This window comes from Ovis aries, chromosome 9, assembly GCF_016772045.2.
Source record: "Ovis aries strain OAR_USU_Benz2616 breed Rambouillet chromosome 9, ARS-UI_Ramb_v3.0, whole genome shotgun sequence".
NCBI classification, from domain to species: domain Eukaryota; kingdom Metazoa; phylum Chordata; class Mammalia; order Artiodactyla; family Bovidae; genus Ovis; species Ovis aries.
This window is the reverse complement of record NC_056062.1, coordinates 13,994,979-14,018,104: the sequence shown is the minus strand read 5'-3', so window position 1 is coordinate 14,018,104 and position 23,126 is coordinate 13,994,979. Positions and strand designations below refer to the sequence as shown.

General features: G+C 54.7%; 2 protein-coding genes across 5 annotated transcripts; one reads left to right on the top strand and one right to left on the bottom strand.

Annotated features, from left to right (window-relative positions):
- Positions 1–3,306: 3,306 nt before the first annotated feature.
- Positions 3,307–10,706, bottom strand: CCDC166 (coiled-coil domain containing 166). Its single transcript, XM_060393657.1, has 2 exons — positions 4,438–10,706; positions 3,307–4,344 (listed from the first exon to the last, which is right to left on the bottom strand). Exons 1-2 carry the CDS (start codon positions 4,876–4,878, stop codon positions 3,415–3,417), a joined length of 1,371 nt encoding a protein of 456 aa, XP_060249640.1. The 5' UTR covers positions 4,879–10,706; the 3' UTR covers positions 3,307–3,414.
- Positions 10,707–16,915: 6,209 nt separating this feature from the next.
- Positions 16,916–22,614, top strand: MAPK15 (mitogen-activated protein kinase 15). Of its 4 annotated transcripts, none has more exons than XM_042253959.1 (15): positions 16,916–17,034; positions 18,185–18,283; positions 18,410–18,442; positions 18,539–18,568; positions 18,673–18,763; positions 19,262–19,362; positions 19,474–19,637; positions 19,830–19,969; positions 20,676–20,733; positions 21,059–21,196; positions 21,297–21,402; positions 21,507–21,666; positions 21,756–21,874; positions 21,960–22,088; positions 22,190–22,614. In XM_042253959.1, exons 1-15 carry the CDS (start codon positions 16,966–16,968, stop codon positions 22,364–22,366), a joined length of 1,614 nt encoding a protein of 537 aa, XP_042109893.1. In that variant the 5' UTR covers positions 16,916–16,965; the 3' UTR covers positions 22,367–22,614. The 4 variants fall into 4 exon arrangements, with proteins under 4 accessions (XP_042109893.1, XP_042109892.1, XP_027829252.2 ...); XM_042253958.1 differs by having other exon boundaries at positions 19,232–19,362; XM_027973451.2 differs by lacking the exon at positions 18,410–18,442 and having other exon boundaries at positions 19,232–19,362.
- The last annotated feature ends 512 nt before the right edge of the window (positions 22,615–23,126 follow it).

Here is a 23,126-nt window from a genome sequence, read left to right as displayed (position 1 = left end):
TCATCCAGTCAGGTATTTGGCTACGCTGTTGGCTTTCAGCCATAAATGGATGGTCTTGGCCACCATTTGGTGGTAGCCTGTGGCTTGCTCTCTGGAACGTCTGAGTCTTTTGTATGGCAGAGGGGACACAGGACACCCAATGGTTTCCTTAATGATGCTGGCACCCACCCCACTCCTAAATTCCCTTCCATTGTGGAGCAGGCATGAGTCACTGAGGAGGAAGAACTAAAATCCTGTTATCAGCAGGTTCTAAGTCAGGAAGGTGTGATGGAAATCTAAAGCATTCCAAGGGTTGGGAGGACAGTCAAGATATCTCCATGAATTATGAGTTCAAATGTGCATTAACACGTCTCAGGTGACCACTAAATGAGAAGAGTGTGACTGTCACACAAGCGGAGAAACAAATGAAATCAGAGGGAGGAGGGTGCAGCTGAAACACAAAGGGAGAAATACAGAAAGTATAAAATTAACTGATAAAAATGAATACTTCTATTAACACTGCAAAGAAACCAATGTAAAATATGCTCTGAACTTAAAAGACTGAGACTGTCAGACTGTATTTTAAAATACTAGAATGAGAGGGATGTGGGTTCAGTCCCTGGTTGGGAAGTTGAGATCCCACATGCTGAGGGGCAACTGAGCCCATGCACCATAACTAAGGCCTGATGCAGTCAGAAACAGATAAATAAGTAAATATTAAAAATAATAAGATACAAGAACCATATATACTGATTCTAGGGACACATCTAAAATATAAAACTGACACTGGTAAAAAAGGGGTACAAGACAACTCCCCCCCCCAGAAGCTGGAGTCCCCATATTACTGTCAGGCTGTGGGCAGCAGTGAACACTGCCGACTGATGACAGAGTCAATGCACAGAGAACAGCCAGTAGTTCTACATGCGTATGCAACTCATAATTGCTTCAACACACATAAAATAACAAAGAACTACAAAGAAATTGACAAGTGCCTACTCAGAGCCGTCTCTCAGGGAGCTACTTCACAGAAACTAGTGGGCTAGAGGTCCTGAGGACCCAAGGTGTACAGGCAGGAGGGTAGTGAAGTGTCAGTGTTGGGAAGAGGATTGTGGACTATGCTGCTGTCCATTAGCTTCCTGGTTACCAAAACACTCCATTGATTTAACACCACAAATTAAAGCAAAGGCTTGAGCAAGGTCCACAAGCCCCATTTAATGGAAATGTGTCTTAAGTCTCTGTTGTTTAGTCACAAAGTTGTGCCCGACTCTTTGCTACCCTATGGACTGTAACCTGCCAGGCTCCTCTGTCCATGGGATTTATCAGGCAAGAATACTGGAGTGGGTTGCATTTTCTTCTTTAGGGGATCTTCCAACCCAGGAATCAAACCTGTGTCTCCTTCATCTCTTGCATTGGCAAGCAGGTTCTTTACCACTGAGCCACCAGAGAAGCTCTGAGTCTCTGTTACTTTTTAACAATTCCCCCTCTATACTTTAAAAAAATTCTTTGCTATTCATTTTTGGCAAAAAAGGAGAGTCATTTTTGGCAAAAAAGAGTTGTCCTATAGGGGATTTGAATGACTGCATCCCTACTCTGCCTTTTAACACATTCCTCTGTCCCCTGTATTTTGTATCCTGGTAGTTACAACTAGAAGCTGGATTATATGAAGGTTGTTTCTAACACTGTATAGGTTGCTTGGTGTAGATGCTACTGTTTCACACCAGAAGGCACGTCATAGCTCACTCTTAGTAAAGTCAGGGTCATTCATGGATTCAGGGATCAGCTAGACTCACTTATTATCCTCATCAAATTCCACCCATAGACTTTAGCAACCATCATGATTGAGTATTTTTTCTACACCTATATTAGGTGCTGTATGTAATTTTCCTTCACCAACAATTTGTTTATCCTGACATTCAGGTCATATGGGAAAGGCAGACTGGGTGTGTGATTCTTTGTTTACCAAATTTTATTATTTATTCACTTGGCCCCTTCACACAGCTTGTGGGATCCTAGTCCCCAGTTCAGGGATTGAATCCAGGTTCCCTGCAGTGATAGCCCAGAGTCCTAACCACTGGACCATCAGGGAATTCACAATTTAGCAATTTTTAGAATGCTAGATTATTGTATTTTAAGTTCATGTATTTTATGTATTTGATGTGTTTCGATTCAGTACATCGTTTTTGATGCTGAAATTGTTGCGTTTTTGGCCAATCAGAACCCTTCACTTTGCTACTCTGAACTTCTGGGAGCAACTTTGTATCTTGCACCAATTGCCACGGACTCAATTTGTTTTACTTCCTTTCCCAAATCTATAAAGAGCCCCTTTAAAATTGATATCAGTTCTGAGAACTTGACTGTCCTAGATTTCAAACAAACTTTCCCCAGAGAATTTGTGTTTGCTGCTGCCAGGTGCCTCTGAGGATTTTCAACCTAGAACCAGAATATTTAACTAAATTTCCAACGGCGACGTCGGGGTGCGGGGGTGGGGCCCAGTTTGAAAGCTGTGGTCTGAACTCCTTTCTCCAAAGGGCCCAGGTCCGCTGGACATGGTGACACGGCCGCCTGTGGAAACCCGGGAGCCCCTAGGGGTTCTCCACGCCCAGGCGCCCTCTGGCTGCTCTCGCTGAGGCCACGTTGCCAGTCCGTTCTTCCGACCCCGTGAAACCTCGCTCTGCGCTTGGCTTGAAATCCCTACCCCTTCTGCCAGGGCTGAGGGTGCGTAGGGCCTGGTCTCCCCCACGCTTACCTACCTGATACAGCCTCGAGGAACGCAAACCACACGTGATGGACACCGTACTAACTGGCCTCCACGCACTGGGTCTGACAGCGAAATTAAAATTAAAAATTATCCCCGGAATTCCCCAGTGGTTAGGACTGGGCGCTGTTGGGGCCCAGGTTCAATGTTGAATCCCTGGTCGGAGAACTGAGATTCCAAAAGCCGCCCAGCGGGGCAAGAAACAAAAAACTCAGTAGGTTAAACATAAAAACTTCCGTGACTCCCTTTGGCACCTGAACAAAGCCCAGGCCCTCCGATGGCTCCTAAGGGCCTGAGATCCTCCACCAGCGTCTCCCCGGCCTGCCAGACTCCCTTCCTGCTCTCATACTACCTGTCCATGCCCCCGATGTCCATGTCTGCCACCAGACTATCAGCCCTGTGGGCAGGACGGTGGCGTGGTCGTCTCCCTCTGCCCCTGCCAGTGCAACCAGCTGTGGAGTCCCGGTAGAGAACGACCAGCCTTGCAGGTTGGAAACTGGAAGCCATAATGAGTGGCCCCTGCGCTGGCCAGAAACGCTGGAGAGCGAAGCAGGCGGTGTCAGAGCGGAGAGTGGTGGAGGGAGTCACGCCTTTATTCATAATCCACTCACCAAACCCGCCTCCTGGACAGCCCCTTTCCCCGCCACCACCTGGCCTCACTAGCCCTCCTCGAGGTAGGTTCAGGCTCTCCCGGAGGCGGCTTCATCTGCAGCATAACGGTCGCCGTCTCCTTCGACTGGGAGAGGATAAGAGCCCGACCTGGGGACGAGCTTCCCAGAGAGGATGATGTTCTGTGAGGCGGCACGCAGTGAGGTCCGCGAAGAGAATCGAGAGTCCGGTCGGGACGGTGTCAAGGACGCGACCCCGGAGCCCGGGCCGTACGGGATCAGGGATGGGCCTCGGGAGCCTGGGCGCGACACGGACAAGGACTGGACCCTGGAGCCCACGTGCGATGGGTCGTGGGATGGGACTCGTAAACTGGCCTTCGAAGGGGCCAGAGACAGGACCCTGGAGCCAACACGCGATGGGACCAGTGACGGGACCCTGGGAACTGAGACCTTCGAGGGCAGGGACGGGGTCCAAGAATCCGCGCGGCATAAGACCTGAGACGGGTTCTGGGAGGCTGAGACTGATGGGACCCGGAAGGTCGCGCTCAGCGAGGTCTTGGAGGGAAAAGACTCGGGGTCAGAAGCAGCCGGCGATGGTTCCCAAAGCGGCGGGCCCTCGGGGCCTCGGCGCAGCCAGCCGTGCACGCGCGCCAGGTCGCGCGTGTCCTCATGCTCGCGCCGCAGCTGCTCGCGCTGCTCCAGCAACTGGCGCCGTGTGTCCTGCAACACCTGGGCCCGGCGGAGCAGCCGCAGCAGCTCCTGCCGCAGGCGACCATTGTCCACTCTGATGGCCTGGGTGTGTGCCAACAGCGCGCGCGCCGCCTCCCGCTCCGCGCGCCGCGCCAGCGACTGCACGCGCTGGCGCGCCTCGCGCTCAAACGCTGCCTTGTCCTCCAGGAAGCGCCGCTTCACGCGGTGGAGCAGCTGCGTGTGCTCCACACGCATATGCAGCAGCTCGCGCTCCAGCGCCCGGATCCGGGCCAGCTGCTCCAGCTGCAGCTCCTGCGGCCAGGGCGCGGGTCAGCGCCGGTCCGCGGCACGCACCCACCTCGCCCGGCCCCCGCCCGGCCCGCCCGTGGGCGCGCGCGCACTGGCCTTGTAGGGCTGCAGCTCCTGCACCTGCTGCGCCATCCGCGCCGCGCGCGCCTCCATCTCCAGCAGCTGAGCGCGCACCCCGTCCTCACGCCCGCGGTAGATCGACGCCAGCTCTGCGCGCTCCCAGTGGATCTGCGAAAGGTTCACGCGGTTCTGCTCTTCCAGCCTAACGATGGCGTTGGCGCTGCGCTGCGCGCGCGTGCTCGCGTAGCTCGCGTAGAGCCGGTTCTCCTCGCGCAGGCGCGGCGCCTCGCTGTCCAGGAAGTCGTTCTCCTGCAGCACTTGGTCGACGCGCTGCTTACAGGCGTCCAGTTCCTCAGAGAGCAGCTTGTGCTCACGCTGCAGGTACTGAGCGCGCTCCGACAGCGGTGGCTCGGCGCCCTCTCCCGCCGCGCCCCCCCGGCGCCCGGCGCCCTGTCCGCGCTTCTTCTTGGGCGCCATGAGTCTGGGCCCCCAGCCCGCTCCTCTAACTCAGCCCTGCCCCTACCCCAAGCCCGAATGTTCTGGCGAGGTTGGACGCGTCTCAGCGTCACGAAGCTGCGGGAGGCAGAATCAGGAGTTTGGGGTCATCAGGGGTCAGGGTATTGTCGCCAGCCTTTACTAGTGGGCTCCTTCCGGACCTTGGCTGTCAGTCGGGGTTCCTCCACCCTTAATAGTGTTGTCGGTCAGCCGGAACTGTCTCCATGGAAACAGAACTTAGTCGCCCTCCCCAACTCCAGTCGTGTTGCTTGCGCAGCACCTCCCACCCTCCGCCGCCACCGCCCCGCTTTCTCCATTGCCCCCAGCTCCCTCACTCGAAGTTGGTGCGTGATGGCCCGTGTGCCTGCCCTGCAGAGATCGGAGTCCAGACGGGCAGGACTTCGGCTTTCCCCGGAGGACTACACTGGGCTTGCTTCTGAATCTAGCAGACCCAGCAGCAGCCGGAGTAGACCCCACTCTCCACGTCCAGACAACCCTTTTGCAGCCCCTGCGCCAGTGGCCGCCATATGAGGAGGGTTTCGCCAAGTTCTTGGCCTCCCCCACCGCACCCTGCCACACACGAAATCTCCGTGTATCCTGTCAGTACAGAACGGTTCCTCACAACTTTTCATCACTCCGAGACCCAGTTTTCCTCGAAGCAGTTCATGATTCCTTCCTCCCCTCTCTGGAGCCCTCTAGGAGTTAGGACTGCTGGGAAGGCCAACCCCATACGGAGGCCATCCCCTGGTCAGGAGAGCTTTTCTCTGGGATTTCCTCTCCTCAGCAGGCCCATGAGGCATCTGTTCAGCTCAACCCACCAACCTGCCCTTGGTCTTCCCAGCCGGCCGGAGTGGCTGGACAGGCTTCCCATCCTGTCTGATGCTTTTGACAGGTAACTTAAATCTCTACCCATTTCTGCCCTGCCTTCACATAGTTGGGTTTCTGTACCCCTGTGTCCACATAGGCTACCATAGGGACAGGTTCAAGAATTGATGACTTGTAATGTTGTGAGGAGCACAGTTTAGGAAACCACATGTGTAGGAAGGCTTGCCTTCAACAAGCCTTAGGAGATTGACTTCAGAGCCCAGCACTTTGCTCCAATGGCTGGACTTGCTCTAGTTAGTTACATGTGCACCAAAGGTGGGGCAGAGCTTCTTAAAATTAGGAACACACTTGAAGCATTGTCCTCCTTATAAAAATGTATTTTATAAGTTAAAATAAAGTGCTAAACTTTTAACAATGCAGAATTTCCATTATCTTCACGTTAAAAAATTTTAAAGAAATACTGACTCGTAAACTCCTAAAACAGCATCTTAGTGTTGGCCTTAAATGATCTGGGCTTCTTACAGAAAACTGGGGAAAACCTAAGTAGACCAGGGTAAGAATCAGCCATGACTCTGCAGTGGGGGCTTCACCATGCCCATTTGGTACCCCTTCGCCTCCAAGCCTGGCATTCCTGACCAGGGTCTCTCTACCTCCAGAGGCAGCCACCAACGCTCTCTATCGCATCACCCTGGGGCCTTGCCTGGGGCCACAGTCACCATTTGACTGATGGCAAGACAGACTGCAGAGCACATGGACCAAACCTTGTCTAACTCAATGAAACTATGAGCCATGCTGTGTAGGGCCACCCAAGACAGACAGGTCATGGTGGGGAGTTCTGACAAAACATGGTCCTCTGGAGAAGGGAATGGCAAACCACTTCAGTATTCTCGCCTTGAGGACCCCATGAACAGTAATGAAAAGGCAAAATGATAAAACACTGAACGATAAACTCCTCAGGATAGTAGGTATGCTACTGGAGAAGAGTGGAGAAATAACTCCAGAAAGAAGAGATGGAACCAAAAAGAAAACAATGCCCAGTTGTGGATGTGACTGGTGATGGAAGTAAAGTCTGATGCTGTAAAGAGCAATGTTGCATAGGACCCTGGAATGTTAGGTCCACGAATCAAGGTAAATTGGAAGTGGTCAAACAGGAGATGGCAAGAGTGAAGACTGACATTTTAGGAATCAGTGAACTAAAATGGACTGGAATGGGTGAATTTAACTCAGATGACCATTATATCTACTACTGTGGGCAGGAATCACTTAGAAGAAATGAAGTAGCCCTCATAGTCAACAAAAGAATCCAAAATGCAGTACTTGGGTGCAATCTCAAAAATGACAGAATGATCTTTGTTTGTGTCCAAGGCAAACCATTCAATATTACAGCAATCCAAGTCTATGCCCCAACCATTAATGCTGAAGAAGCTGAAGTTGATCGGTTCTATGAAGACCTACAAGCGCTTCTAGAACTAATACCCCCAAAAGATGTCCTTTTCTTCATAGGAGACTAGGATGCAAAAGTAAGAAGTAAAGAGATACCTGGGGTAACAGGCAAGTTTTGCCTTGCAGTACAGAATGAAGCAGGGCAAAGGCTAACAGTTTTGCCAAGAGAACACACTGGTCATAGCAAACACCCTCTTCAACAACACAAGAGAAGACTCTACAGATGGATATCACCAGATGGTCAATACCGAAATCAGACTGATTATATTCTTTGTAGCCAAAGAAGAAGCTCTATACAGTCAGCAAAAACAAGACCAGGAGCTGACTGTGGCTCAGATCATGAACTCCTTATTGCTAAATTCAGACTTAAGTTGAACAAAGTTGGGAAAACCACTAGACCAATCAGCTATGACCTAAATCAAATCCCTTACAATTATACAGTGGAAGTGACCAATAGATTCAAGGGATTAGATCTGATAAAGTGTCTGAAGAACTATGGATGGAGGTTCGTGACATTGTATAGGAGGCAGTGATCAAGACCATCCCCAAGAAAAAGAAATGCACAAAGGAAAAATGGTTGTCTAAGGAAGACTTATAAATAGCTGAGAAAAGAAGAGAAGTGAAAGGCAAAGGAGAAAAGGAAAGATATATCCATCTGAATGCAGACTTCCAAAGAATAGCAAGGAGAAATAAGAAAGCCTTCCTCAGTGATCAGTGCAAAGAAATAGGGGGAAACAATAGGTCGGGAAAGACTAGAGATTTCTTCAAGAAAATTAGAGATACCAAGGGAACATTTCATGCAAAGATGGGCACAACAAAGGACAGAAATGGTATGGATCTAACAGAAGCAGAAGATATTAAGAAGAGGTGACAAGAATACACAGAAGAACTGTACAAAAAAGAGCTTCACGACCCAGATAATCACGATGGTGTGATCATTCACCTAGAGCCAGACATCCTGGAATGCAAAGTCAAGTGGGCCTTAGGAAGCATCGCTCTGAACAAAGCTAGTGGTGATGGAATGCCAGTTGAGCTATTTCAAGTATGCAGAGATGATGCTGTGAAAGTGCTGCACTCAATATGCCAGCAAATTTGGAAAACTCAGCAGTGCCCACAGGACTGGAAAAGGTCAGTTTTCATTCCAATCCCAAAGAAAGGCAATGACAAAGAATTTTCAAACTACCACACACTTGCAGTCATTTCACATGCTAGCAAAGTAATGCTCAGAATTCTCCAAATCAGGCTTCGACAGTACGTGAAAAGAGACCTTCCACATGTTCAAGCTGGATTTAGAAAAGGCAGAGGAAACAGCGATCAAATTGCCAACATCTGTTGGATCATCATAAAAGCAAGAGGGTTCCAGAAAAAACATCTATTTCTGCTTTATTGACTAAGCCAAAGCCTTTGACTGTGTGGATCATAACAAACTGTGGAAAATTCTTCAAAAGATGGGAATACCAGACCACCTTACCTGCCTCCTGGGAAATCTGTATGCAGGTCAAGAAGCAGCAGTTAGAACTGGACATGGAAAAACGGACTGGTTCCAAACAGCGGAAGGAGTACATCAGGGCTGTATATTGTCACCCGGCTTATTTAACTTCTATGCAGAGGGCATCATGCAAAACGCTGGGCTGGATGAAGCACAAGCTGGAATCAAGATTGCTGGGAGAAATATCAATAACCTCAGATATGCAGATGACACCACCCTTATGGCAGAAAGCGAGGAAGAACTAAAGAACTTCTTGGTGAAAGTGAAAGAGGAGAGTGAAAAGGCTGGCTTAAAACTCCACATTCAGAAAACGCAGATCATGGCATCCAGCCCCATCACTTCATGGCAAATAAGTGGGGAAACAATGGAAACAATGATAGGCTTTATCTTTTGGGGGGCTCCAAAAATAACTGCAGATGATGACTGCAGCCATGAAATTAAAAGATGCTTACTCCTTGGAAGAAAAGCTATGACCAACCTAAACAGCATATCAAAAAGCAGAGACACCACTTTGCTGACAAAGGCCTGTATAGTCAAAGGTATGCTTTTTCCAGTCATGTATGGATGTGAGAGTTGGACTATAAAGAAAGCTGAATGCAAAGAATTGATGCTTTTGAACTGTGGTGTTGGAGAAGACTCTTGAGAGTCCCTTGGACTGCAAGGAGATCCAACCAGTCCCTCCTAAAGGCGATCAGTCTTGAATATTCATTGTAAGGACTGATGCTGAAGCTGAAACTCCAGTACCCTGGCCATCTGATGCGAAGAACTGATTCATTGGAAAAGATCCCGACGCTGGGAAAGATTGAAGGTAGGAGGAGAAGGGGACAACAGAGGATGGATGGTTGGTTGGCATCACCAACTCAATGGACATGAGTTTGAGTAAGCTCCGGGAGTTGGTAATGGACAAGGAAGCCTGGCGTGCTGCAGTCCATGGGGTCACAAAGAGTCGGACACGACTGAGCAAGTGAACTGAACTGAACTGAAACAGATGGGCCGGTCCTCCGCGGTCTAGGATCCCTTGCCCTCCCAGGACACGCCGCACCGTCCTCCCTCCCGGGCTCCTGCCCCGCACACATCTGCGCGGGAGTGTCTAGGTAGACCTTGGCCTTTTAATTTCTGTTTCGAAGTGAAGCACCCGATGAGTAGACGTTTTAATGTCGTCCGGGCCTCGCAGGTTTCTCGGCGATTTGTCGTCGCGTTAAAGCTCATAAACGCCTCTTTCCCGAAGAGGGGTGGCGAGCGTTTCCTCTTGCTGATTCTCAGGGTTCCTGGAGACTCGCTTCTCGCAGGCGCTGCAATTCCCGATGACGCAATCCCGACGGCCTCGAAGGCGGAGCCCCAGGGCACCCCCCCCACCCGCACCCCGCCCCCCGACTCCGGCCCCCGACCGGGTCCTGCGGCGATCTCGGGCAAAGCCCGCCCAATCCGGGATCGGCTCCCTCCCGCTCCGCCCCACCCGCCAGGTCCGCCCCCTCCCAGCCGGAAGCGTCCACCTCGGCTCTGGCCGCTGAGCCGGCAGCCCGGACTGGATCTCGCCTCTGCCCCGCGGCAATTAGGGTCAGAATTGTCTCCTTGGCTTCCTCGGGCTCGCTCCGCGCCGAAGGCCACGGGGCCCGTGGGTGTTCCCAGGAGCGGCCACTCTCCCGGGGAAGAGGGGCGTGCCGGGCCTGGAGGCGGGGCTGAGACGCCCTCACTGCAGACCTCAGGGGGCTTTCTCTAATTGTGCTGAGAAAGGGGTATCTAGGGTTCAGGTACCCCGCCGCCCACTGGAAACGGAACTCACCTCCAAGGGCCCAGATTCAAAGCCAAGTGTTAGTCCTGATCCATCTCCCCTCCCTTCGTGATGGCGTGGGGTTTCTGTCCTTCCAGGAGCCAAGACCCAGGCTGGGGAGCATCTGGAGGGGTCACTCACCTCTTAACTGGGACCCTGAGCTGGAAAGACACTGGTGGAAGGGGCGCTGGCAGTCTGCTCAACTTCCAAGGCCGCTCCCCTACCCTCGTCCCGGCGGGCTCTCCCAGAGCCCGCCCTGGACCCTGAAGGCCGCAGCACAGTGTCTCTTCCGGCTTGTTCCTAGGATACCGCTCTTTTCGCTGAGCCCCTGCCCCTACCCGGCCAGGCCACCAGAGGGCACACCTTCCTGACCTGGCTTGCTGTTCCTTCTGCCTTGGAGCCCTCCCTCCTGGCTCTAGAGAACTGGGGTGAGCGCCCCTTCTCTGGAGTACCAACGGGCTTGGGCTGTGTGTCTGACCCACGGGTAAGCACTTCCTGCTCCCATTTCACAGATGGAAAAACTGAGGCACAGAGTGAGGACTCCTGAAAACACTGGGTCTGTGACTTGGGCCTTAGTGGGCTCTTCCCACTGTGTGCACTGCCTCTCTGGCAGAGGTCAGACTAAGGGGGCCTGGCAGGAGGGATGCCCCAGCCCCACCCCGGTACCTTGTCCCTTGAGCAGAAGCACAGTACTGATGGCAGTCACCATGGTGAAGGGGAGGATGGGCAGGACCGCGAGAGAGATCCCAGAGAGCCTGTCTATACAGTGCATCCTCTGGCTGAGGTCAAGCCCTGGAGACCCCGGACCTGGCTGTTCTCTCGTCCTGGGCAGGCCCCCAAGTCTGTCCTCTTCTGTAGATCCCCTTTTGGGGCTGCCTGCCGCCCTGCCCTGCCCCACCCCCAACCTGAGCTGGCCCTGGGCTTGCCACTCAGGACCCTTCCTCAAGCGGCCTCCCCCGACAGCCAAGCACCTTGGAACCGGTGCCAGACCCACACCAGGCTCACGGTCAGCCCCAGCTGGAAGGACAAGATCCAGACCACGATGTGGGTCAGCTCCCACAGCCGCGGCTGCCCCTGAAGGAAGTGCCTTTCCGCAGACATACGGAGCCGTGAGGGACAACGCTGCACCTCACCCAATTCCCAGGAGCCACACGGCGGGAGCCGGCAGGAGCCCTGGGTGTGCACACGTGTGTACGGAGCATGCAAGGGCGGGTCGGGGCCCTGTGGCGATGCTGCTGTGGTGACCCAGGGCCCTGACCTGCTCAGGGTCAGTGGGTCACAGCTTTGGGGAGAGGCCTCATTGGAGCCCAGGGCCTGTGGCTTTGTCCTTGGTCCCCGCTGAGTGGCCAGCCCAGGGAGCTGGGGCTTGGGGTATGATCCAGGTTGGTCTGCGCACCACCCCCAGGGGTGCTCACCTACCTCTGTTTGTGAGGAAGAGGATGACAAACAGAAGGATGCCCGAAGTCCAGAGCCCCGCGCAGGCTCCGATGGCAATGCCAGCACCCACCTCCACAGGCTGGTTTAGAGACATGCCTGAGAGACAGTCAGGAGGAGTGTCCCCTGTTTGAGTCTGGACACATGATCTAGAGACAAGTCCATTTACAACCCAAAGGTGCCCTCCTAGGACAGGCCCAGGCAGCTGCCTGGGTCCATAGCCCTTGCTGGGAGCGGGAGAGGAGAGCCCAGTTTGGAGCCCCAGGTGCTGGGGAGCACAGCAGGTCCTCCTGCTGCAGGCTCAGGGCTGCTCCGGGGACAGGATGGGCGGTGGGCTCCACCAGAATGTGGATGGGGACGAGCTGATATCTATTCAGACCTGGACACTGAGGGGCAGGAAGGGTGGGGCCCTGAACCTGGACTGTGACTCACAGGGAGGGGCAGGGCCCACACGGACTGTGACACTCTGCCGTCCGGGAGGCGGGCTCCCCATGAGTCTGGTCTCCAGGGTGTTAGGGAGGCTGGTGACCATGAAGCAGGAACTTCAGGCCAAATCACCTCAACCTAGGGGTTTGACTGGCCATGTGCTCACTCCCCCCAACTGTGGGTTTCCTGGATGCGGCCCTCCAAACTGCACGTGATTTCCCCATGGGTCAGCTAAAAGTTCAATGCATGGTCCACTTTTTCTTGAATGCATAATAAATACCCTAAATCAATAATGCACTCAGAACAAACCTGAAGCTACAGCTGCACGCAATAAAACTGTCAACTGACACTTATGAGAAAATAAAAACTTGACAAAATTTATACCTGCAAGGATATTTAAACAAGGGGGAAATGGACTGGGTGGAAATAATGGCCCCAAGAGAAAACACATAATAGCAGATTTTAAAAGAGCAAGTGGATGAGTCAAATGACCACTGAAAAACTGATTTAATAGTTAAGTGAATGTAATGAAGTTCACGCTGCAGAATTCTTTTTTGCTGAAATTCACTGATTTGGGGCTGCTTCTGCTTAATGGCTGTGTTCTTGGTGGGAGACCGGCAGGGCCTTTGGTGCGGGTTCCGGGGAGGAGGCAGGGAGGGAAGAAGGCAGGGAGAACAGGGGCTGGGCTGCCAGCCAGGGGCCAGCGGTGCCTTGTTGGTGAGTTCACTAGGCTCCTGCGTCCACCTGCTCCTGCTGCCTGCCGCTGGGGAATGCCTGGCTGTGCCTCCTGCCCGGCTCACGGCCCCACTCCCCACCTCAGACCCTCTGCAGTGAGTCCAGCTCACATCCCTTTCAGCCTGTCCAGGTGGTTGTCAGTCCTTCTTTTCCTGCTCTTCTCTGTCCTTGTAGGCACAGAGCTTTTCACTTTGTTTATTATTGATTATATCTGGGGAATATTCCCACTCATTCAGTGAATTTTCAATTTCATCTAAGTTATCAAGTGTCTTGGTGGGAGGTTGTTGACAATAAACCCTTATTTTCTGGTCAATGCTTGCAGGATTTGGTAGGAATATAGTCTTTCACTCCTGATACTAGTAATTCCTCTTTTAGTTCTTGAATTGCATCTTTATTTTGTATGATCTGTATCCGCTTTCTTGAATATAAGATGTCAATAATATGAAAACATTTTTAATATAATAGAACATTTGAGCCTCCAGGGAAACCATGCTTTCTATATGCTGCACTTGTAGGGATTGGTTCAAGAACTCTAGATTGGCTTTGTTCCCCTTTAAGTACATTAATGATGTCATTGCTTTTTCTTCTGGCTTGAATTTTTTTTTTCGGATAAAAACTCTACAGTCATGCTTATTTTTTTGTTCCTCTGTATGTAAATTTCTTTGGTTATTTTAAAAATTGTTTCTCTATCACTGCTTTTCAGCAATTTAGTTATGAATTCTTTGTGTTTTTCCTAGTTGGACTTCATTTAATTTCCTGAATCTAGCATTTTTTCTTTAAATTTGCAAAAATTTCAGCCATTACTTTCTCAAACATATGTATTGCATGCCCCTTTTGGTTGACACTATCCCACTATCTTTTTTTTTCCCCCTCGGTGGTTTCAGTTTGGGTAGCTGTGTCTTTGAATTCACTGATCATTTTTTTTCTACTATATTCATGTTTTCTCTATATCCAGGAGCATATTTATAATAGCTTTTAAAAAGTGCATCCATACTCAGTCATGTCCAACTCTTTTCTGACCCCATCGACTGTAGCCTGACAGACTCTTCTGTCCATGGAATTCTCCAAGCAAGAATACTGGAGTGGGTTGCCATTCCTTTTTCCAGGGGATCTTCCCAACCCAGGGATCAAACCCAGACCTCCTGCATTACAGGCAGATTCTTTACCAACTGAGCCACCAGGGAAGCCCTTCTGTGTTTATCGAGTTACATATTCTGAGTATTTCCTTCAAGTGAAAATCATTAAATATGTGACCTTTTGTATCTGACTCATTTCACTTAGCGCTGTGTTTCCACATTGTAGCATATACCATTACTTAAATCCTTTTTATGGATGAATTATATTCCATTGTCTGTATAGATATAATTTTCTTTATCCATTCATCAGTTGCTGGATATTTGGGTTGTTTCTACCTTTTGGCTTTTGTGACTAGTTGCAAAAACTCATGTACAAGTATTTGTTTGAATATCTGTTTTCAATTATTTTGGATATATACTCAGAGGTTTCTCAGGTGGTGCAATGGTAAAGAATCTGCCTGCCAATGCAGGAGATGCAAGAGAGGTTGGTTCAATCCCTGGGTCAGGAAGATCCCCTGCAGTAGGAAATGGCAACCCACTCTGGTGTTCTTGCCTGGAAAATTCCATGGATAGAGGAGCCTGGCAAGCTAAGAATTGGACACGACTGAGCAACTGAGCATGCAGGCACACACTTATACCCAGAAGTGGAACTGCTGGATCATATGGGAATTCTATCTTTAACTTACTGAGGAATTGCCAAACAGTTTTCCACAGTAACTGCACTGTTCTACATCCCACCAGCACCTTATGAGAGTTCTGATTTTTCTCCATCCTTGCCAAGACTTCTTTTGTTTCATTTTGCAGTCACCCCACGTGTCATGACTGCGTTTCCCTGATAGTTAATGGTGTTGAGCGTCTTTCCCTGTGGTGCTGCCCATTGGTACATTTTCTTTGAAGATGGGTCTATTCAAGTCTTTGTCCATAGTTTTCTGGTTTGGTTTTGTTTAAATTGTATTTATCTGTCTTTGACTGTGCTGGGTCTTCATTGCTGCATGAGGGCTTTCTCTAGTTGCAGACAGCGGGGGCTACTCTCTCGCTGCAGTGTACTGGCTTCTCGCTGCAGTGAGTTCTTTTGTTGTGGAGCACTTCAGTAGTTGCGGTTCCTGGGCTCCCTGAGCTCGGGCTCACTAGTTGTAGCACTCAGACTTGGTTTCTCCAAGGCATGTGGGATCTTCCCAGACCAGGGATCAAACCCATGTCTCCTGCATTTGCAAGCAGATTCTTTACCACCAAGCCACCAGGGAAGCCCCTGTCCATAATTTTAATTGGGTAAGTCTAATAACTATTTATTGGGTGCTGGGTATTGTGAATTTTATGCTACTGAGTATTGTTTTGTTCCTGTTTCCCTTTAAAGAGTATTGACATCCTTGGCAGCCTGTTAAACTAAACAGCCTGTGTCATCTTGTTCCCTTTGAGGCTTGCTCACCACACTCATGATGGGTGCAGAATAGCCTTTAGTCGAGAGCTAGTTCAGTCGCTTCACTGAGGCCATGAACCGCCTGGGGTTTCTCCTGAATGTTCTGATGTCCCCCCTGGCTGCTCAGCATTGAAGATGTCCTCTGCCCATATGAAATCTGGACTGTTCACCTTACCTCCCACCCCCACCCCTCTTGTTCTGTGCTTAGACTCTTGGAAATTTCTCCATCTTTGCCCTGACATGGCGCTCAGCAAGAGAACTAAGAGGCGCTCATCCGGTCTGTTTTGTTGAGAGCACCGTCCTGCGGCGCTGGCTGTCCAGTGTTTGTAGGCACTTGGTTCACATACTTGTCCAGTTTCCTAACTCTTCATCAGTGAAGAGCATGGACAGTCCAGTCCCTCCCTCACAACCAAAATAAAAGTCTCTCATCTCTTTTGTTTCTTTTTCTCATGTTTATCCCCTTCCCCCTCCAACTTTATATTGAGATACAGCTGAAGTATAATAAACTGTGCATACTTGAATTGTACAGTTTCAACTGTTTTGACATATGGGTTAAATGTCTGAAACCATCACCAGGCTTGAAATTTCTATCACCTCCTAAAGTTTTCTTGTACCACTTGCAGTGCATCTCTCCCTCCACTCTACCACAAGGCTATCAGAGATCTGTAGTTGGCGTTCTCTAGAATTTCGTACAGATGGCACCATACAGTTCTCTTTGAGAGAAGGTCTGGCTTCTTTAATTAACATAATGATTTTGAGCTTCATCCACGTCGTGCGTATCAATAGTTGTCCTTTTTTGTTTTTCTGCGTAATATTCCACTGTGTGGTTATACCACTTTTTGTTTATCTATTCCTGTTTCAAATGCTGGAAGCAACATTCGAGTTGTTTACAGTTTGGGGCTGTTACAAATAAAGCTATGTACGTGGGTGTGTAACTCGACACATGTTTTTATTTCTCTTGGGTGACTACCACCGGAAGATGCCCGAGTCACGCTAAATTTAAGTTAAACATTTTAAGAAACGACCAAATATTTTCCCAAAGTCGCTGTAGCATTTTACACGTTGGGGATGCCACGGCCCCTGCCCCCCAGATACCTCCGGAGAGGAGGGCTACGAGTAACACTTTACCCTTTGGTACCGCCTTAGCAAGCCCGGAAAAAGGCAGAGAGGGAGGCCCGGCCATGGGCACCGCACGTGCAAAGGCCTGGGGTGGGCAGAAGGCTCCCTGGGCGCAGGTGCGGCGAGGGGGCGGAGAGGGGCACCTCTTCCGGTTCGGCCGGGCGGGAGGCGGGGGGCGGGCCACGAGGCGGGGCTGCGGGGAGGGGCTCCTCGGCGGCCCCGGATGGGGCGGGGTTTGGACGGCAGACTGCGCTCCGTCGGTTCCCAAGGCAACCGGGTTCAACAGTTGGAGCCCCGCGGTTGTCTGGAGGCTTCCTGGTTCCCGCTTGCCGACATGTGCACCGCAGAGGTGGACCGTCACGTCGCCCAGCGATACCTGCTCAAGCGGCGGCTCGGAAAGGGGGTGAGCTCGAGAGGCGCCCGGGGGTCCGCGGGACCTGCAGGACGTGGGTAGGGCCAGTCAGGGGACTGTGGCCGTCCACGCTGCAGGTACTCCTGCGCTGGGGTCCTGCCTCCTCCATGAGCTGCAGGTGTGTCCCGTTTCCGACAACAGGGCGCCCTACTCGCAGGGAACTTGTCCCGTGGCTCTGGGAGGCAGCTGAGAGCTGGGCCCCCCAAGGTCTCAGGTCTGATCCTAGAGCCCCCCGGCCCCCGCTGTCCCCACCACCGCCTCAGGCTCCCGGCTGCCTCTCCCGGTGCCCACAGTGTGACACAGGCACCGAGGGCGGGCAGATGCCTGCCCAAGAAGGGCCTGAGCCAGTGAGTAAGATGGGCATGGAGTGCTGGCCAGAGCCCCGTGAGAGCCCGCGTGTGTTTGTGACTGTGGGCGTGGGAGGGCAGGTGGGACTGTGTGAGAGTACATGTGTCACATTGGATCACAGGGTGTGTGCAAGTGTGAGACACAGAGCAGAGAGAGTTGCAGGTAGTGCGAGCAGTCGTGCAAAAGCCCTGGGGCAAGGACATGCTGAGCTGGTGGGAAGGAGCAGAGCTGATGTAACTGGACGGGAGACTAGGGGGACGGTCTGGGGAACTGCAAGGACTTCAGCTCCTGCTGTGAGTGTCACGGGGAGAGGAGCAGCCTTTGGCACCACTTTACAAGGCCAGGCTGCCTGCTCGGCTGAGGATGCCGTGTGGGAGTGAGTGGGAGAGAGAATTTAAGAGGTCAGGGCAGTGATAGGGCTGGAGGTGGGAGAGGCTCGGAGCAGGATGGAGGGGGAGAGGGGAGAGGAGGTCTTCAGATTCTGATGAATTCTGAAGTTGGAGCCAACAGGATCTGTGGACAGGCTGGATGGGGTACACGAGAGTGGGATCAGGATGCCTGCAAAGGTGAAAGTCTTTCAGAGAAGGGACTTACCCAGGAGCTCCCTCCCTTTCCTCCCCAGAGGCCCCTCTCTTGCCTCTAACCCCCATTGCTTCCCATCAGCCTCCTCTGGAGGCCTGCAGCTTTGGGGGTTCCCCTTTCTGGAAGCAGAGTGGGAAGGAGGAGGCTCGTGTCTGCAGGAGGCAGTCTGGCGGGGCTCTGTGCCCTGCAGGCTGACCACCGTCCTCCTCAGGCCTATGGCATTGTGTGGAAGGCAGTGGATCGGAGGACTGGCGAGGTCGTGGCCATCAAGAAAATCTTTGATGCTTTCAAGGATAAGACAGATGCCCAGGTAAGTGAGTGGGGAAGCGAGTGGTGTGGGAAAGGATGAGGCAGGGCTGGGGGGTGGCCCCCCGCTGCCTTGTGTCAGAAAGGTGCAACTGGAAACCCAATCACAGCAGGTTTCTGCATTTTTCAGAGCACCGCCCCCTGCAAACCCAGGGTCCAGCAGGTGTGCGGGCACTGAGTGTCTGTCCCTTCGCATCCTCTCCGGACAGGGGCTTCCTTCTTGCTCCACACCCACACTCGTGTTTCTGTCTCCTTCCAGCGGACGTTCCGGGAAATCATGCTTCTCCAGGTGAGTGGCCAGGCCATCTACCTGCTGCTCCAGGTACTGTTTCTCCAAAGAAGGGGAAGCCTGGGCCCTGGCCCCCAGGGCACAGCCCCCTGCTCTTTCCCCAGGAATTTGGGGACCATCCCAACATCGTCCGCCTCCTGGATGTGATCCCGGCAGAGAACAACAGGGACATTTACCTGGTGTTTGAGTCTATGGGTGAGTGAGGCCTCCCTCAGACACCAGTCCCCCTTTGTCCAGGCCCAGGACCGCCCCCGCCCACCCACACCCCAGTGTTTCCCTAAGTGGCCAGTGTGCTCAGCCTGGGCAGAGTCCCTTGGAGCTGGAGAGTGTCAGCCCCCAAGGCCTGGTGGTGAATACCTTGACCCCTGCCTCTGCGAGGTTTTGCAGCTACGTGTCCTTTTTTCCTGCTCATTTGATAAAACAAAGGCATCATGAAATAAAGTATAAAAACAATTCCACAAACTTTGTTTGCTGTGCTGACAAAGACGGTAGGCAGGCTTGAGAGGTGGGCAGGGGCTCCCGGGCAGCGCTCCTCGCTCCTGCCCAGCATGTGCTGGTGAGGCCCGGGTCTCTGGGGGCTGAGGAGTCCCTGCAGGGGCGCAGAGTGGGCTCTCCTGGCCCACCCTCCCAAGGCCCGCCAGCCTGACCCGCAGGCCTCCCCAGACACCGACCTGAATGCCGTCATCTGCAAAGGCACGCTGCTGAAGGACATCCACAAGCGCTACATCTTCTACCAGCTGCTGCGGGCCACCAAGTTCATTCACTCAGGGCGGGTCATCCACCGGGACCAGAAGGTACCACCCACACCTGTCTGCTGAGCTCCAGTGCCCAGCCGGTGCCGCAGCAGTGCACCAGGTCCTCGAGCCCGAGCCTGGTCAGCCCGCAGCCTGCCTTTTCACCCCCAGCCATCCAATGTTCTCCTGAACGCCAGCTGTTTGGTGAAGCTCTGTGACTTTGGCCTGGCTCGCCCCCTCAGCGGCCTCCCTGAGGGGCCCGAGGGCCGTGCCCTGACGGAGTATGTGGCCACGAGATGGTACCGGGCTCCAGAGATGTTGCTGTCTTCCAGCTGGTAACACTGAGCGACCTGCCCTCATCCTGCCCCACCTCCCACTGCAAGGTCAGGGCCCCTGTGCCCCCCTGCTCAGCCAGGGCCCTCAGCCTTCTTGCCCCGTGAGTCCCAGAACCCACTTGTAGTCCCTCCTCCCACCTGTGCCTCGGCCTCTAGAGTTCCCCCTCCAGCTCCACACACCCCCTGCACCAGGTACACCCCCGGGGTGGACATGTGGAGTCTGGGCTGCATTCTGGGGGAGATGCTGCGGGGGCGGCCCTTGTTCCCTGGCACGTCCACCCTCCACCAGCTGGAGCTCATCCTGGAGGCCATCCTGCCACCATCCAAGGAGGGTGAGCGTGTGGGCAGGCAGCTGCTGGCACACAGCTGTGGGGGGATGGCACCTCATGGACAAGGACTGCATGGGAGGACAGCGGGGAGGGGATGGGGCTGGGAATGGCAGGGAGGTGGGATAAGCAGGGTCCAGAGGCCTTGGCAAGCCTGGAGGGGGCAAGCTGTGCAGGGTGGGCCCAGGGGAGGGCTGCTGGGGGTTTCTGCCAGGGACCTGGGGCCCACGAGGGTCAGGCAGTGCCCATCAAGGGTCCACCCGGGGCGGGACAACAGCACGAGCTCTGTGGAGGGGCGACAGGCAGCTCCACACTGTGCTGCCAGGGGCCGGACAGGGCGCTAGAGAAGCGATGGGTGGAGGCGGCTGGAGGGGCAGCCCGCAGTGGTCCTTCCTCCCTGGGGGGTGGCGGTGTGAGGGCAGCGTGGGGAGCCCTGTTCTCTCCCCAGTATGCTCTGGCGGAGAGGGCAAGGCGCTCCCCATGGAGGTGGGGGGTACATGCGTGCACGCGAGAGCACGCGGCCTGTGGAGGAGGCAGGCGTGTAAGGACAGGCGCACGTGTGTGTACTAGTGGTGGTGTGCGACCTGGTTTTCGGGGTTTGAGCCCTGCCAGAGAGCCGAGGCCCTGCAGAGGCGGTTGCTCCGCAGGCCAGAAGCAGTGGCTGACCACCTTCCTGACTCCTGAGCACACTGCCTTCTGCCCTTGCTCCCAGACCTCCTGGCGCTCAGCTCTGGTTGCAACATCTCAGTTCTGCAGCACCTGGGGTCCCGGTGAGTGCGGGGGCTTCAGGGGGCCCCAGCGTGCTCCCTGCAGCCTTCAGGGCCAGCGAGTGTCAGCTCCGTGGGCCCTGCCCTCCTGACCACGATCCGGAACCGGGAAACTGTTGGTCAGCCTGAAATGAGGAGACCAGGGTGGGCCCCGCTGGCGCTGGGAGAACGACCTCAGAGATCAGGGGTCTGATGACTTTCCCCAGTGCCTGAGGGTGATGCAGGGGGCAGAAAACCAGGGGATGGGTGGAAGTTGAAACCCTAGCAAGGGGCATAGATGTGGATGGGGGCCAGACCCTGGAGGCCCTGACGAGCTGGCCTCCCGCAGGCCCAGGCAGACACTAGATGCCCTCCTGCCCCCCGACACTCCTCCAGATGCCCTGGACCTCCTCTCGAGACTCCTGGTGTTTGCCCCCCACAAGCGGCTCAGCGCAGCCCAGGCCCTGCAACACCCCTACGTGCAGAGGTAGTGGCTGGGGGTGGCGCTGGGCTGTAAAGCTCCGAGGGGCTCTCCCGAGGCAGCCCGGCCCCACCACCCCAGCACCCGCCTGGCTGGCTCCCCACAGGTTCCACTGCCCGGCCCGTGAGTGGACACTGGGCGGGGACGTGCGGCTCCCGGTGCAGGAAGGAGCCCAGCTCTCAGCCGCCGAGTATCGCCGCCGCCTCCATCAGGTGCTCCGAGACGCCGCCCGAGTCATTCGGGCCCAGAGGCCTCCGCTGCGCAGCGACCCCGCCCCCACTCCCACGGCCCTCTGAGCGCCCCTCTGCTCTCGCAGATGATCTTGGAGCGCAGGGGCCACGGCCGCTTCCCGAAGGAGACGGGTCTGGGGGGCGGCTCCCCGACCCCCGAGCCAGAGGCCCAGCTGCCCTCGGACTCGCCCGCGTTGAACCCCGGACGCCGGCCTCGGAATAACCCCGGCCACGGCCCCGTGCACGGTGCGTGGTCTGGCGGCCGATGTGTGGGGCCACCAACCGCCAGCAACGTCGGACTCCTGACCCCGGGGTTTGGTCTCCCGACCCCACAGACGCCCCCGGCAGAGCCGAGGACCCTCCCAAGCAGAACTCAGCCCCCCTGCACCAGCCTCCGCCCCCAGGAGGTTCTGGGAGAGGGGCGAGGCCCGGCGGGGCGACGTCATCCTCGTGGGTAGGTCGTGGTGTGGGCGCGGCAGGACCGCTCCCGCTGCTCCTTTACGAGGGCTCCGGTGACGCTGCCACTCGCTCCTCCCCAGGTGAAGCCCAGGGTGAGGGAGGCCGCGCCCTCCTTGATCTCGCAGGCCGCCGCCCAGGTGGCCGTCCGGGCCCTGATCCGGAGTGACCGGAAGCCAGGCCGCGGTGCGAACGCGCCCGGCGCGCCACGGGTGAGCCCGCGCGCCCCGCTCCCCGCCCCGCCGCCCCCTCCTTCCCCTCCTCCCCGCGCCGGGCGCTCCCTCCACGGTCCTCGATCCTCGTCTGTGTGCAGGTTCCTCCTAGACCTCCCGGAGCTGCCCGGCCCGGTCGGAGGATGTTCGGGGCCTCGGCTGCGCAGGGGACCCAGGGGGCCGCGCGGGCCGCGCTGGGGGGCTACTCCCAAGCCTATGGGACCGTCTGCCTCTCGGCGCTGGGCTGCCTGCCCCTCCTCCCAGGACCTCGCGCCTGAGCTGCCCTGCAGGTCTTCAAGCGGACCTCCCCGGCGCCCAGCCCCGTGCCTCTCCCCCAGTCCCTAGGTTGCCCCTCCTCTGACAGGTTCCAGGGCCCAAGCCCCCAGTGCTCTCCACCTACCTTTTCCCCAAAGCACCCTCTCCTGGCCACATTTGAGTCCCAGAGCTTCTCCGGGTCTCTCTGGGGGACTCACCCAGGTTCACACCCCAACCTCCATCACTTCCTCCAATAAAGTTCTGTCTCCCACCTGCCTGGCCATCTGTCATCCTCAGCCAGGGTCTGCCAGCGAGGCTGCACCAAACCTTTTCCCTTCTGGAGGACAGAGCTCTTGAGACGCCTCCAGCGTGCCGTATGCTGTCATCCGGGCTCCTGTCTGCTCAGCGTCCAGTGCTTTCTCTCTAGCTTAAGGCTGCTTGGGGGTTGCCCTGGGGTCACTTCTGTCCACAGCATCCAGGGCCTGCCTGGTGCCTGAGCACCTCAGGTCCCAGCTGGGGGTGCTGCAGGAGTGAGGCGGTCCCCACGGTGGTCCTGCCGGGGAGGGTCCTGTTCAGTGCATCTGTTGCCGGGCTGCAAGCCACCGTGTGACCACACTTGTGGCCCTGAGCCACAGCAGGAAAGGGGAGAACATGGGACAGTGCCCCTGACTGCAGTCAGCCACGCCCCACCAACACGGTGACAGGTGCTCGGTTTGTCTCCAGATCTTGGCTGGGGAAGGGGAGAGCAGCTGTGAATGTCTTGTGGGGTTCAAGCCTTCCTCC

Excerpts from the sequence above, each read along its gene's own strand:
- CCDC166 (XM_060393657.1), bottom strand. The coding sequence starts at position 4,878 with ATGGCGCCCAAGAAGAAGCGCGGACAGGGCGCCGGGCGCCGGGGGGGC. Across the intron at positions 4,345-4,437 it reads AGGAGCTGCAGCCCTACAAG|GAGCTGCAGCTGGAGCAGCT; the intron begins GCCAGTGCGCGC and ends CCCTGGCCGCAG.
- MAPK15 (XM_042253958.1), top strand. The coding sequence starts at position 16,966 with ATGTGCACCGCAGAGGTGGACCGTCACGTCGCCCAGCGATACCTGCTC. Across the intron at positions 18,284-18,409 it reads AGGATAAGACAGATGCCCAG|AGCACCGCCCCCTGCAAACC; the intron begins GTAAGTGAGTGG and ends TGCATTTTTCAG. Across the intron at positions 21,667-21,755 it reads CGGCCACGGCCCCGTGCACG|ACGCCCCCGGCAGAGCCGAG; the intron begins GTGCGTGGTCTG and ends CCGACCCCACAG.